General features: G+C 46.6%; 2 protein-coding genes across 2 annotated transcripts; one reads left to right on the forward strand and one right to left on the reverse strand.

Annotated features, from left to right (window-relative positions):
- Positions 1–3,748: 3,748 nt before the first annotated feature.
- On the reverse strand, positions 3,749–5,647 carry LOC126775657 (uncharacterized). The gene has a single exon (XM_050497721.1). It carries the CDS (start codon positions 5,645–5,647, stop codon positions 3,749–3,751), a length of 1,899 nt encoding a protein of 632 aa, XP_050353678.1.
- Positions 5,648–11,018: 5,371 nt separating this feature from the next.
- LOC126775658 (trypsin, alkaline C-like) lies at positions 11,019–13,986 on the forward strand. The gene is made up of 4 exons (XM_050497722.1): positions 11,019–11,061; positions 12,164–12,383; positions 13,014–13,275; positions 13,660–13,986. Exons 1-4 carry the CDS (start codon positions 11,019–11,021, stop codon positions 13,984–13,986), a joined length of 852 nt encoding a protein of 283 aa, XP_050353679.1.
- Positions 13,987–14,613: the final 627 nt, after the last annotated feature.

The following is a 14,613-nucleotide window of genomic DNA, read 5'->3' on the forward strand; positions in this document are numbered from 1 at the left end:
CGGTCGCTGGCGCTCCGGCCATCGAGGGTGTGGCCAGGGGCAGGGGGTGCGTGCTGGCCGTCGTCGGCGGTGTGACGGTCGTCGCCGTCTACGCCTCGCCCAGTCGGAGTCTCGCCGAGTTTGAGCAGATGCTGGCAGAGGTCGGGACTCTGATCGGGCAAGCGGCGCCCGCACCGGTGTTGGTCGCGGGGGACTTCAACGCCAAATCAACGGCTTGGGGTTCTCCTGTGGCCGATGCCCGGGGAGAGGTGCTCGAGGAGTGGGCGGTCTCGTTGGGGCTGGCGGTCCTCAACAGTGGGTCGGAGAGCACGTGCGTGCGGCGGCAGGGCGAATCGATCGTGGACATTACGTTCGCGTCCAACGCCCTGGCCCGCCGTGCTCAAAACTTGAGGGTCGAGACTGGCGTGGAGACACTGTCGGATCACCGATATATTCGGTTCGATGTCTCTGCGTCGGCTCGTTGGGATGTTCGGCCCACTGTTGTCGGAGGAACGGAAGGTCGTCCGCGTTGGTGCCTGGGCCGCCTCGACGGACAGTTGGCGAAGGAGGCGGCCATCGTCGAAGCTTGGGGGGCCGGTTCCGACCCGGTCCTCCGGATCGACCAGGAGGCCGACCGGATCGACGGCGCCCTGTCCCGAGTGTGCGACGCGGCGATGCCGAGGGCTAAGCCGCACCCGCAACGTCGGCGGGTGTACTGGTGGCGTCCGGAGCTCCGTCGGCTGCGCAAGGCGTGCGTGGCGGCACGGCGCCGTTACGTTCGGTGTAGGAGACGAAGGGTTCGTGATGACGACGCGGAGGGGGTTTTCTACACCGGATATAGGACCGCCTGCCAGGCCCTACAGAAGGCCATAGCACAGGCCAAAGAGGCGGCGTGGGAGGAATGGCTGGAGACGCTCAACGGCGATCCGTGGGGGCGTCCGTATCGGGTCGTGAGACAAAAGCTCCGACCCTGGGCTCCTCCGCTGACCAGCAGTCTCCAGCCGCAGCTCTTGGCGAGGGTTGTGGACACGCTCTTCCCCGAGCGGGGAGAGTTCGTGCCACCGGCCATGGTGCCGCCCGCGAGCAGGCCCCAAGAGGAGGACGACGGGTCACCGGTGACTCCGATCACCGAGGCGGAATTGCAGGCGGCTGTCATCAGACTAGGGTCGAAAAAGACAGCCCCTGGGCCCGACGGAATCCCCGGTCGAGCCCTGAAGATCGCGTCGGAAGAACTCGGCGAGAGCATGCGGCGCCTCTTCACCGCATGCCTGTCTCAGGGTAGGTTCCCGCGACGGTGGAAAACGGGCACGCTCGTTCTGATCCGCAAGGACGGGCGTCCGTCCGATCAGCCGTCAGCCTACCGCCCGATCGTGTTGCTCGACGAGGTGAGCAAGCTCTTCGAGCGGGTGCTCGCTGCCCGTCTCGTCGGCAGTATGGAGCCGGGACTCGACGAGCGGCAATACGGGTTCCGTCCCGGCCGCTCGACGCTCGACGCGATCGCCAGGGTGAGGGGCCTGGCCGAGGAGGAGGTGTCTCGGGGCGGGGTGGTGTTGGCAGTGTCGCTGGATATTTCCAATGCCTTCAACACCCTGCCCTGGGAAACGGTGATGGAGGCCCTGCGGTTCCACGGTGTGCCGGGCTACCTGCGGCGTACCGTGGCCGATTACTTCTCGGGCAGGGCGGTGGCCTTCCCGACTGCGGACGGATGGGCCGTCAGGTCGTTGTCGTGCGGTGTTCCGCAGGGGTCGGTACTAGGACCGCTCCTGTGGTGCATCGGCTACGACTGGGTGCTGCGCGGGGCCACGTTGCGGGGGGTCAGCGTCACGTGCTACGCTGACGACACCCTCGTGTCGGCCCGCGGCAGTTCATACCGGGAGGCGGCCTATCGCGCCACGGCTGGGGTGGCGCACGTAGTCCACCGAATCCGCGCGTTGGGCCTCGAGGTGGCCCTACACAAATCCGAGGCCCTCGTCTTTCACGGGCCTCGGAACGCGCCACCTCCGGGGGCGGCGATAACGGTGGGCGGAACTTCCATCGCCGTCGGGTCGACGATGAAGTACCTGGGACTCGTGCTCGACGGCAGGTGGAAGTTCGAAGAGCACTTCCGGCGCTTGGCCCCAAAGTTGGTGGCTGCAGCCGGGGCGCTAGGGAGGATCCTCCCGAACGTGGGTGGGCCAGGAGGTGCCTGCAGGCGCTTGTACACCGGCGTCGTGCGCTCGATGGCGCTCTACGGGGCGCCGATATGGGCGGACGCTCTGAGCGCCCGTAACGTCGCCTCGCTGCGACGTCCGCAGCGAGCGATGGCGCTCAGAGCGGCTCGGGCGTACCGCACGGTGTCGTACACCGCGGCGTGCCTGCTCGCCGGAAGCCCGCCATGGGACCTCGAGGCCGAGGCTAACTCGAGGGTCTATTGGCGGATCAAGGCGGCAGTGAGAGCGGAGGAGAACCGGCCCCACCCACGTGAGGTTCGGACGTGGCGAGAGGAGGCCCGCGAGAGGGTATTCGCCGAGTGGTCGGAGAGACTGGGTGTCCCGGGTGCTAGCCGGGACCTCGTTGCGGCCATTCGGCCGGTGCTGAGGAAGTGGGTCGAGCGCAAGCACGGCCCACCCACGTATCACCTCACACAGCTTTTGACCGGCCACGGTTGTTTCGGCCGGTACCTGTGTGAGGTGGTCGGTAGGGAGCCGACGGTGGAGTGCCACCATTGTGGCGGAGGAGCCGTGGATACGGCGGAACACACGCGCGTAGAGTGCCCGGCTTGGGCGGAGCCTCGCGCGGTCCTATCCACGGCTGTAGGTGGGGACCTGTCGCTTCCGGCCGTCGTCGAGAAGATGGCCGGAAGCGAAGAGATCTGGGCGGCAGTGTCACGGTTCAGCGCATGTGTCATGTCGCAAAAGGAGGAGGCAGAGCGGGAGCGGGAGGACGACGTGGACTCGCTCCCGCAACGAAGAAGGAGACCTCTTCGACGGCGACGTGCCTTCGCAGGCCGGACGCTGCCGCAGAGTTAAGGTGTGGTTGGCGGCGGAGCCAGTCTGTTGATCCGCCGCGGGGCTTCAAGCCCTGACGCCCAGCCTCCAGTGGCGGACTCGGGGGAGTCCGTCACGTAACAGGACGGAGGCACAGAGAGGAGGGAGGCGCGCCCTAACATCCTGGCGCGCTCTCGGGATGGGTCGCCTATGGCGACGACCGCTGGCGGGGTTGCGGTTGTAAGTCACAACGTTCCCGTGACCCCGCCGCCTTGCGGAGAGGCGGAAATCCGGGGAGGTTTTAGTGGGTAGGACGGGGCCGTCTGCCCTGTGAGTCCCACATACCCGTCCCAGTCCCCCCGGACCGGGCGGCAGGCGTAAATGCCTTTCCTCCCCCAAAAAAAAAAAAAAAAAAAAAAGGCACGTGATTTAGCATTGAAGTCGCCCAAGACCAGTATCGGCCTTGGTGACTGCCTGGTCACCGCAGCTCTGATCGAGCCGAGACAAATCTCGAACTCTGCCAGGCCGCGGTTGGGACAGAAGTACGTACCCACAACAACGAATTCTCTCCATCCTGCCACTACGTAACCTGAGCCCCTCTCAATGAGTGAGAGAGAACTCGTTTCACTCCGGGTAGTAACCACCACGGTGCCGTCCAAGTCTCCTAACCAGTTAGGTAGGGACATAATATGGCTTGCAGGCCACAGCCAGGTCGATCTGCCACTCCGCCATGGACTGCAGCAGCAGGTCCTGCGCCGCGGCGCAGTGGTTGACGTTCGTCTGGAGGAACTTTATGTTTGTGCTCATGTTGACATTGAAGCTTCCTCCTCGGCCTGTTGCCGTCCGACATTGGTGGTAGTCTGGGTGCCTAAGACCACCGTACCCTTTGTGATGGGGGGGTTGCACTCCCCTGATCCCATCACGTGCCCAGAGGGCTTGCCAGCATCTGCGCACACAGCATAGCGCAGTTTCTCGGTACAGCCCGCCGACTTGTGGCCATCTACGCCACACCGGAAGCATAGACCCCCCCGTTCCACTTGGAATGGGCAAAGCACCTTCGTGTGGCCAAGGCCCATACACTTGAAGCAGCGCAAAGGGCGCTGCTCCAATACGCATACCTTGGCCGAGCTCCACCCTACGAGGAGGCGACCGGCATCTGATATCTTCTTCGCCGCTGTGAGAGGACAGGTGACGCGGACCATTCCCATATATCCGGGACCACGCTGCAACACTCCGCATCTGACTGAGTCAGGGGAGCAGTTCCCTGCACGAGCAACTGCAGCGACCAATTTATCTTTGGTGACGGAATCATCCAATCCCGTCACCTTAAGGTCCACTCGCTTTACAGGTCGAACGACGCTTGCGACTCCATCCAACACAGTGCGGAGCTTCTCAGCAAACTTATCCGCCTGCTCCGCCTGTGCTTTCGGCAGCTCGAGGAGTCTGGCTCCCGTCGCCGATCGTCGGACCCTAAGGCCGCCACAGATTCCAATATCCTGAAGCTTAACGCCCTGCTCCGCGCGCTCCAGGATGTGAGCGTATGTAACGCCCTTCTCCTGCGCATCCGGCTGCAGAGTGACCATTACTGCGGCCCTGCGAGGAGCAACCAGCCTCGGTTTGGCCACCGGCGGAGCCTTCGCCACTGTTGATGGTACTGTGGCGGACGCTGCGGCCGAAGCGGAAGCCTTTTTCTTCTTTCTCCCCTTTTTAACCACAGTGGACCATGATGTCTCCTGGGCCTCCCGTGGTTGGGACTCCGACGTGGTCGGGGTGGCTGATGGGCACGTAGTCGGTGCCAGCGGGACTGACTCGACTGCAGGCACCCGTTTCGGCGCCTGTGCGGGTTTCGGTGGTGGGGTCGGATGGACCACTTGCGCGTATGTAGGTGCAGTTTTCTGCACTACAGCCTGTTTCTTGTCCGCGGCCAGAGGGGGACGGAGCACTTTCGCTGGAAGGAGACGGTCCTGAATTCCTTCCATTTGAACTTTAATCATAAAGCCCACCGACGACATTATAGAGGCCTTAAATTCCTCCAAAGCCTGTGTGTCCCGCACAGTGCTGGTGGACGCCTCATTTGCCACTGCCACCGTGATCCGCATTTCCGCAAACTCACGGCGGTGGGCTTTTAACTCAGCCTTGAGGCTGTCCACCTCCTTGCGCAGGCGGCCATTATCAGCGCGAAGCCTGCGCGTCTCTTCCGCCTTGGTCCTTGATGTCAGAGCATCTACGATGGACTGGAGCGAAGATGCAGATTCTTTGAGCTTCTTGATGAAGCCACCCTTCAGGTTGCTGGATTTCTGGGCAATCTCCAGAATAAGTGCTGCATTGCGACCAGCCTCCGCACGCAGCTCCTCTGCACCCAATTTTAGGGGATCCTCCCTACGGACCTTCGAGGAAGAGGATTCCTCAGAGTCAAGCGCGATCACAGCCGTCTCCTTACGGAAAGCCCGACTTCTCAAGGAGCGCTCAAGCGCCTCCTCCCTAGCCTCGGCGGTCTTTGCCTTAAGCTCGGTTTTGGCGCGAGCGAGGCCAGTTCCGCGTCCCTTGGAAGTGAGCTTCCCCCGGCTAGCACTGTTACGTTTCGCCACCGATCTGATTTCGGTCTCCGTATCCGAACCGGAATCAAAGAGCGCGAGGCCCACAAGTGGGCGTTTACGCCCAGCATTTGCGTCAGACGACGACAACTCCGTGTCGACGTCCATCAGAACAAAAAAAAAAAAACCAACGAACAATCAAACGAAACAAAAGAAAACAAAAATACCCTATATAAATTTAAAAAATGAAAATAATTGAACAACAAAAACAAATCAACAAACAACAGTGAAAACCAACATAACCAATCTCAAGACGAAACCATAATCCATTTGCACAGCCGAGTTCAGAATATGTCACAACAGAAACAACAAAAACCCTTAAAGAAAGCCAAAGTAGTCGTAAAAACATCCACAACGCATAGATAACGCAGCCAAAGCCACGATGTTTCGCTTCAGTTATTATTCGTAACTTGCTTAGCAACATTCGCTCGAGATAACGAACACGTCCGCAAGCTACGACGGTCAACGACGAATCCACTATAATATGTCTTGCTCAGTTGGAGTTTGGTCGCCGTGGCTAAAACAGGTCACAAGCACATCATCATCATTATAAAAGCGAAAGTGATTTTGTTTGCTACGCTTTCTTGTCTTAATTATTAAAACGATTATCATGAATTTTGCCATGCGGGTAAAGTCGCGGACATAAAGTGGTAATGCACTAAAAAGGGGGTTTCTTTCTTTACGTTGTACATATATTATATTGAGAGCATAAATTATCAGATTTACGTAATATAGTCGTATAATCTTAGATCTGGCTTATTATAATTCATAAAATATGATCCTCTTTATCATTAGACATTGCATCATATGGCTGTATTCAATTATCAAAAATTAATCAATTAATTGAATTAATAATATTATCTTTAAGCTTGATTTTAATCAAACATTATATACATATATCATATAATTAATCTTTTTGCTACTCAGAAAATGTTATTATTAAATATATAATATACACATGTAATATCAGAATATCGTAGTATTACGATCAATACAAGATTATATCGAGTAAAATGTTTTATTTATGAAAACGCAATATAATTTGTGGATTTATTTTATCTTATATAATTTTCACAGTATATAAGTGCAACTTAGGATTGAATAAGAATACAGTATTTGTTGATTTCTTAAAATGACGTTACTAGTCTAATGATATTTTGTAATTATTTGGAAATTAATAATTATTTTTTGGAAAAAATACTATCAAAAATTATAAATAAATGATGATGAAATGTATACATATACTATAATATTTTATCTTAAGATAATAATGATTGGCATTTAGTCCGATTGTAACATCATCGTGACATCAGTGAACGGATTACTATACACTGAATACTTCTGTCAGAAATATGTATGTTAGTAGCCAACCAGGTAGCATGTCCTTACACGTGGTGGCATTAAATGCTTGTACAGCAGACACTTATGTAGATTGCATAGTATATTATTTAAAGGTCTTTTTTTATATAGAATAGGAAGGCGGACGAGCATATGGGCCACCTGACGGTAAGTGGTCACCAACGCCCATAGACATTGGCATGTAAGAAATGTTAACCATCGCTTACATCACCAATGCGCCACCAACCTTGGGAACTAAGATGTTATGTCCCTTGTGCCTGTAAATACATTGGCTCACTCACCCTTCAAACCGGAACACAACAATAACAACTACTGCTGTTTTGCGGTAGAATAATTGATGAGTGGGTGGTACCTACCCAGACGAGCTTGCACAAAGCTCCACCACCAGTAGAATTGTTAATTGTGCAAATAGCGAGACAGTAAAACTTATACAGACACCGTTATAACATAAATAGATATGACATTTTAAATATTTTAATAATATTAATAATTGTTGCTAATTAAAAAAATATTTAATATTGTAATGGGGGTGGTGTCTGGTGGAGGATACTCTTTGGAAAAACAAGACTAATTGCTCTTACAAATGCGGTTTATTTTCCATCATACGGGTGGTTACACTTAACAAATAGGCGAATGCACCTCTAAGTACGGAGCCAGCAGACTATCCCACCAGGTGGAAGTAGCCGGTAGCACTCGTATCTAGAAGCGAGTATTTTCTTAGAAAGCCTTCAAATAATGTCCCAGCAGGTGTGGAAGCACTATCTTGCAGCTATTAAGATCCCTAAGACTCGATACAAATATTTAAACACACCGAGCAGGTCATTATTCGTGAGCGAATCTTGCCAGCGCGTTTCAGCTTTGGTCGCGTATCGTAAAGCACCATCTAGTGATGAAAGGTTTAACTAAGTTCTATGGTTGGGTTTGAGATGGCGCTAGTTTCTTTGTTATAGTCTCCCCCTCTGTCTACGAAGGCGACTCGACGAGGAAGACAGGAAAGAGAATTAGGCTATCACTTTCTTTGGAGGCCTGCCACGTAATTTTGTCCTGTGGGTTTCATATGCCTCGGTGTTAGCTACTTGTTTTTTGGGGCGACCTCTTCTCCTTATTGGTTGGACAGGCGATGGTAACGCTTCGTCACTTGTAGCTTTATAGCGGCGCAAAGCAGAAGCGTGATATATCCCCACTATATCTTTGGTTTGCGGTTTGACAATTTGAAACGAACTAGGACCGTGACGTCTAGCAACCACATAAGGCCCATCGCGCCTTGGTGCTAATTTTGAGCTGTATCCTTGACTGGACTTGCTTAGGGTGTGTGTATCGACTAGCACCAAATCCCCTTCTCGATAGTTTGGACAGACTTTTCTGTACCTATCTATGTATTCCTTCCTTTTCTCCTCTTTCATTTCTTGAATTTCCCTAGCTCGCTTTAATGTATCAGCCATTAGCAGTAGTTTTGGTGTTATTTCCATGACGAAATTCTCATTTTGCACTATATCTCGCAGATCATTTTCTACATCATCAGGAGTTCTCAACTCACGTCCAAATGTCAAATATGCAGGTGTAAACCCTGTGGAACATGATTTCGCTGTATTCATAGCGAAGCGGATGCTGGGTAGCTTAACAGACCATGATGTGTGGTCATCCTTTACTAGGATGGCGAGTTGTGTCTTTAAATCGCGGTTTCTTCTCTCGACCGGGTTTGTTTCAGGATGGTACACGGGGGTGAATCCGTGACGTATGCGTAGACAGAATGTCAATTGTTGTATAACACTGCTAACGAATTGGGAACCATTGTCGCTAATAAATCTTCGGGGAGTACCGTATCGCAGTATGATTTCGTTCAATAGTATCTTTGCACATTCTTCCGCCGTTGCATGCTCTAGAGCAAAGAGTTCCACCCATCGCGTAGTCACGTCTTCTACAATAAATATCCAATGGTGATTTTCAGCTGTTTGAGGCAATGGACCAAATAAATCAAAAGCAATTGTTTCGAATCGTTGATTACTAGCTGTAGTTTGCACCAATCCTGTGGGTTTCTGGTTTAAGGGCTTGTATCTCTGGCATTCTAAGCAATTGCGGACGTAAGCATCTATCTGACCTCTCATTCCCTTCCAGAAGTAGCGTCGTGACACACGCTCGATTGTTTTCTCTGAACCATAATGTCCAGCTGTTTCATCGTCATGATAAGTTGCAATGACTTTTAGTTGTTCTTGCTTGGGTACAACTATTTGACTATTAGCAGTATCAGTTTCTGTGCAGTACCGATACAGTAGCCCATCATTCATCACGTAGCCCTTCTTGCTCCAGTACTGAGCTTTTTCTTCATTAGTACCTTCTAGATCTCTGACAATCTTTACTATGTCTTCGTCTTTATGTTGTGTCTCTCTCGTTTCCTGTTTACTTTTCCTCGGCATATCAATGATTACCGTGCATATCCCACAGTTTTCCTCAGTTCCAGGTTCACACACGGGACGAGACAAGGAGTCGGCAACTACATTTGTCTTTCCGTTAATATACTTAATCATTATATCGTAGGGTTGCAATTGTAGAGCCCACCGTGCTAGACGACCTGTTGGTGACTTTATTGACATAAGCCACCTGAGAGCCTGGTGATCCGTCATGATTGTTATCTTAGTTCCTTCTATGTAGCCTCTAAACTTGTTAACGGCCCAAACCACGGAGAGCGCTTCCCGTTCAGTAGTTGAGTAGTTCCGCTCCGGAGTGGTCAGAAGTCTGCTCGCGTATTCAACTGGATGCTCTGATTCACCCTCTCCCTGCACCAAAACTGCTCCGATTGCATAATTACTCACGTCAGTTTTGATTGTGTATGGCTTGGTCTCATCGGCTTGAGCGAGGACCGGACTAGAATCAAAGAGTTCCTCTTTACTCATCAAAACCGGTCTTTTATTGTTCTCTCGTTCTTTGCGTACTTATTGTTGCATCGATCGAGGCCACTAGTTGGAGCGCCAATGTAATGGGGGTGGTGTCTGGTGGAGGATACTCTTTGGAAAAACAAGACTAATTGCTCTTACAAATGCGGTTTATTTTCCATCATACGGGTGGTTACACTTAACAAATAGGCGAATGCACCTCTAAGTACGGAGCCAGCAGACTATCCCACCAGGTGGAAGTAGCCGGTAGCACTCGTATCTAGAAGCGAGTATTTTCTTAGAAAGCCTTCAAATAATGTCCCAGCAGGTGTGGAAGCACTATCTTGCAACTATTAAGATCCCTAAGACTCGATACAAATATTTAAACACACCGAGCAGGTCATTATTCGTGAGCGAATCTTGCCAGCGCGTTTCAGCTTTGGTCGCGTATCGTAAAGCACCATCTAGTGATGAAAGGTTTAACTAAGTTCTATGGTTGGGTTTGAGATGGCGCTAGTTTCTTTGTTATAATATATATTACATTCATATTTATATAAAGTGACGATACTAAGTATTAATGAAGAACGAATGAATTTTATTAATTCTTAAACACCTAATTATTGAAAAAATAATTGTTTAAATATTATCGATGCTAGGCTCTTATAACAATAAACGCTCAATGAGTGAAATAACGGTTGATGAAAGGCTAATTCTGAGGTTCAGTACGTAGTTACGTAGGAGTTCATGAGTTTCCTTTCCTTACGTTATGATTGTTCATCGAAATCCTTTTATGAAATAAATTTATTTTCATCGTTTTACATACATAAGAATACGTGAAAGGCTTTGTTATATTGTCCTTAAACACCTTAAAGGGTTGAACGGAACGAGTTGAAATTTGTTCGAAAATAAATATATACATATATACACCAATAGAAAGATTCAAAAATATATTAATATAAAAACTAATTAGAAACAAGAAAGGGTTTCAGCATAGTCCAATTTTAATTTATAAGTCTTTGTTTGTCCTGGAACTGTAAACTGCCAGACGCTGAAAAATATACATATAAACAAACAAAAGTTACATATCTATAATTTGGGCATGAACTTATCTTAATGTAGAAGAAAAAAAATCACATAAAAGATAACTTGTCATTCAATAATACTTTTATCGTTTGATAACTCGATGATTACGAAGATTATTAACAATATAAAACATCGCTGGGAAAGAATCAAACATTTATTATTAAGCAATGTACGCAATAACACTGTTGGCTATCGTCGGTGCCGCATTCGGTGAGTACATTAATATTATTGATTGTTTACAATTTAAATTTTATTTACAAATATTAGAAATATAGATTTAAGCCGTTTTTATTTAGGTTTGGTGGTGATAGGTAGCTTATTTATTTATTTATTAGGTTTGCTAGCGATTTTTACACTGGTTATTCTTACATACATACAATTATATTACATCCACAGATTATGTAAAATCATTTAAAAGAAAACATAACATCCTAATTACTATTACTTGTAACAAAAAGAAAAGCTAAAAAAACAAAACGAAGCATGAGCAAAATAGAAAATTAAAACTTGTACGTGGAAACATCTTTACAAGTTAAATATAAAATTGGTATATAAACATTATATTTCTGTTCATTAATAAATACTTAAAAGTAATAAAGTTGATAAAATAAATTTAAAACAAGTAAGCTTAAGTATCGGTTATTAATTATATAAAAAGCAAATTCATTGTTGTAAGGCGCTAGTCCAAGTAAAAAGAGTTCTTAATACAGTGTTTCATTGTTATAAATATAAGTTAATAGTTTATTTTTAAAACTGTTGAGAGAACTTGCTTCTTTAACATATTTCGGAAGTTTATTGTATAATTACGCTCCTCTAAATGTTAAATTATTATCTCCATAACTCGTTTCTTACATTAGGTAATGTGAAGTGACTGGCTCGACGTGTTTTATATTTGTTTATATTATTATTTGCAGTAAATGCGACGTGAGAATGAATTAGTTAATGAGTTATTTTATATAAAGATACATGTGTTATTTGTGGATAGTTGCTTAATGTTGTTTTAATATTAACTATGCGTTACAGTCGTAACCATGCCACCATCCTTGGAAACTTTAATGCACATCCCTTATTACTGTAGTTCCTGTAGTAGTTGTATTCCTGCAGTAGTGGCACACTCAGCCTTAAGAATTATATTCAGTATTGCTCTTGTGCGGTGACCTATGTGATGAGTTGGTGGTACCTACCGAGACGGGCTTGCACCAAGCTATCACTCATTGATATATTTTGAAATCTTTGATTATTTCAGAATGATATAAATTATGTAGTGAGTTATATCATTTATACCATCAATTTATTTTTATTATTTTTACAGCGGCACCAAGTGCACTCGGTCCACGTATTGTTGAAGAATCGGCGTCGAACGCACTTGCCCCGCGTATTGTTGGAGGATCTAATGCTAACATAGAAGATTACCCTTTTATGGCAGTCATATTGGTATCTGTTGAAGATTACATTCAATATCGTTTCATACCCGTCTGCGGAGGAACTCTAATCACAACCAGATCCGTTCTTACGGCAGCCCACTGTTTTTTGTAAGTCGAAAAGTAATATTTTTTTTTCTTAGATATGCGGCAGTTGTAGTTCTCTGGCAAACACATTTATATCTGAGCACTTTGTAATTATATGACCAGTAGCCATCACAGTAGCTGTTCCTTACACGTGCTAACATTGAATGTTTGTTTAGCAGGCAGGTGTGTAGATTGATTTTAGGGATGATGCATTTGATTTTAGGGATGATGTGAGTAGTGGAAAAATCAAGACAGTAAATAAAAATTAAAAAGTATACAGACACGTTCATAACGTTACGTAACAAAGCACCTTAAATCAATATAGCTTAGACATTCTGAATGTTTTTTAAGATTCATTATTTTACTAATGAAAAAAAATGATAAACATTAACTCTTTAGACATTTAGACATTTTCGGAAAAACAACACGACGAGGTGCCATATTTCATACCTTCGTCAGCGATTATCACAAAGGAGACCGGATAGGTTCTCTTTTCTACGTTGATATGAATAAAATTTTAAATAATCAAACTATAAGTGGTATGCAAGTATGATATGATATAGAGTTTAGAATTAGTAGTGCAAACAAGCCCTTAGTTAGTTTTAGTAGGGTGGTAATATGTTATGAGTTTTAATTGAAACATTTTATTCACAGTAACAACGTCATAGATAACAGACATATACGAGTGCGACTTGGCTCGACATTCTCATATTTTGGAGGTGACTTTCATAGAGTTCAAAATTGGATTAAGCATCCTGGATACGCGTTTCCTAAAGTATATCACGATATTGCAATACTGAAACTCGCCGCCCCCGCCACACTTTCCAGCCGCATTGGACTTGCCCCTATCGCTGGACCCAACTACTTGGTCGCAGATAATACTACCGTCACCGCTGCCGGATGGGGCTTACTTGAAGTATGTTTACGATCTATATATTTTATTTTTATTTTTTGGTTCACACTACGCTAGCATTTCCTAAATTAAAAATATTCGTAAATATACTTTTTATTTTTTCAAATTCAGCAAGCTAATTTAGGTCATACATTGAGCATGCGTCGCCGACTACGGGATATATGATTATTTTAATTAACCGCGAATTATGGATAACGAGTTTTGCATCATTATTCGTTGTTTAGTATTTCCTTGCAGTTCAGATTATTCCATGTCAGTATTTTTGCAATATAAACGACCCAAGTCTTATTATAACAAAACTTTAAAGATATGATTATACGCATTATATCAGTTCTCATAACGAATTGTATCCTAAAATGTATTAAAAACACTATGATTTTTTCATAGTTTGGTGGTGAACCGTCACATATCCTTCAACGAGTTGACGTACAAATAATCAACCACGACATCTGCAGAGAAAATTACGCTGAACTGCAGTCTTTGCTAGGCGAACATCAAGTTCCTAATGTAACATCGGAAAAGATATGCGCTGGAATATTAGATGGTGGTGGCAAGGATGCATGCAGTGGTGACTCAGGAGGACCTCTGCTTCATCAAGGAATCGTTATAGGAGTCACCTCTTGGGGCCATGAATGCGCTCTCGCGAAATATCCCGGAGTGTATGTTAACGTACCATCTTATACCAGTTGGATTGTTGATAATGCAAAAAAATAATTATTAATAATTAAATCTGTTTTACTTACACCCTAAACCTATACAAAAATATGTAAAGTTAATATAATTGTTGTCAAATACTTCAATTAATGGCATTGAACCGCATAACGTATGACGATCATAACACTGCATATACTGATTACTAATTGTCACTAACTTGGATCTGACTGTACTGTGATGCGCCTGATCAGCTGGTTGAGAGTCTGCGGGGCGCGCCATCTCCACCCACACTTATTCTCACTTACGTTACGGCACCTCACTTGTCTTAGTATTAATACGTGACTACTTTACTGAATTCGCGATAATTATGTGTATAAAGCAATTAACATTAACTATTTTATTTTAAAAACTTTTTCATATTTAGTGTCGCATTCATGATCTGCAATTTTACTCGTGTTTCGTACTCTTAGATTAGCAAGAAGTTGAGTTTACTCGTAGTCCATACTACGGTGGCGCCATCTGCACTGATTTTGATATTTATTTATTTTGTTCCTGACAATCATCTTAGCGGCCTATCATTATTCACATTTCAGTGCTCCGTCACTGCACACTTTAAAAATGTTTTGTGACGCTCATTTATTTTTTGCTATAAGCTTATATAAAAATAGGCAAGCGCAAGCATACAGA

Source organism: Nymphalis io, chromosome 18 (genome assembly GCF_905147045.1).
Source record: "Nymphalis io chromosome 18, ilAglIoxx1.1, whole genome shotgun sequence".
Taxonomy (NCBI): Eukaryota; Metazoa; Arthropoda; class Insecta; order Lepidoptera; family Nymphalidae; genus Nymphalis; species Nymphalis io.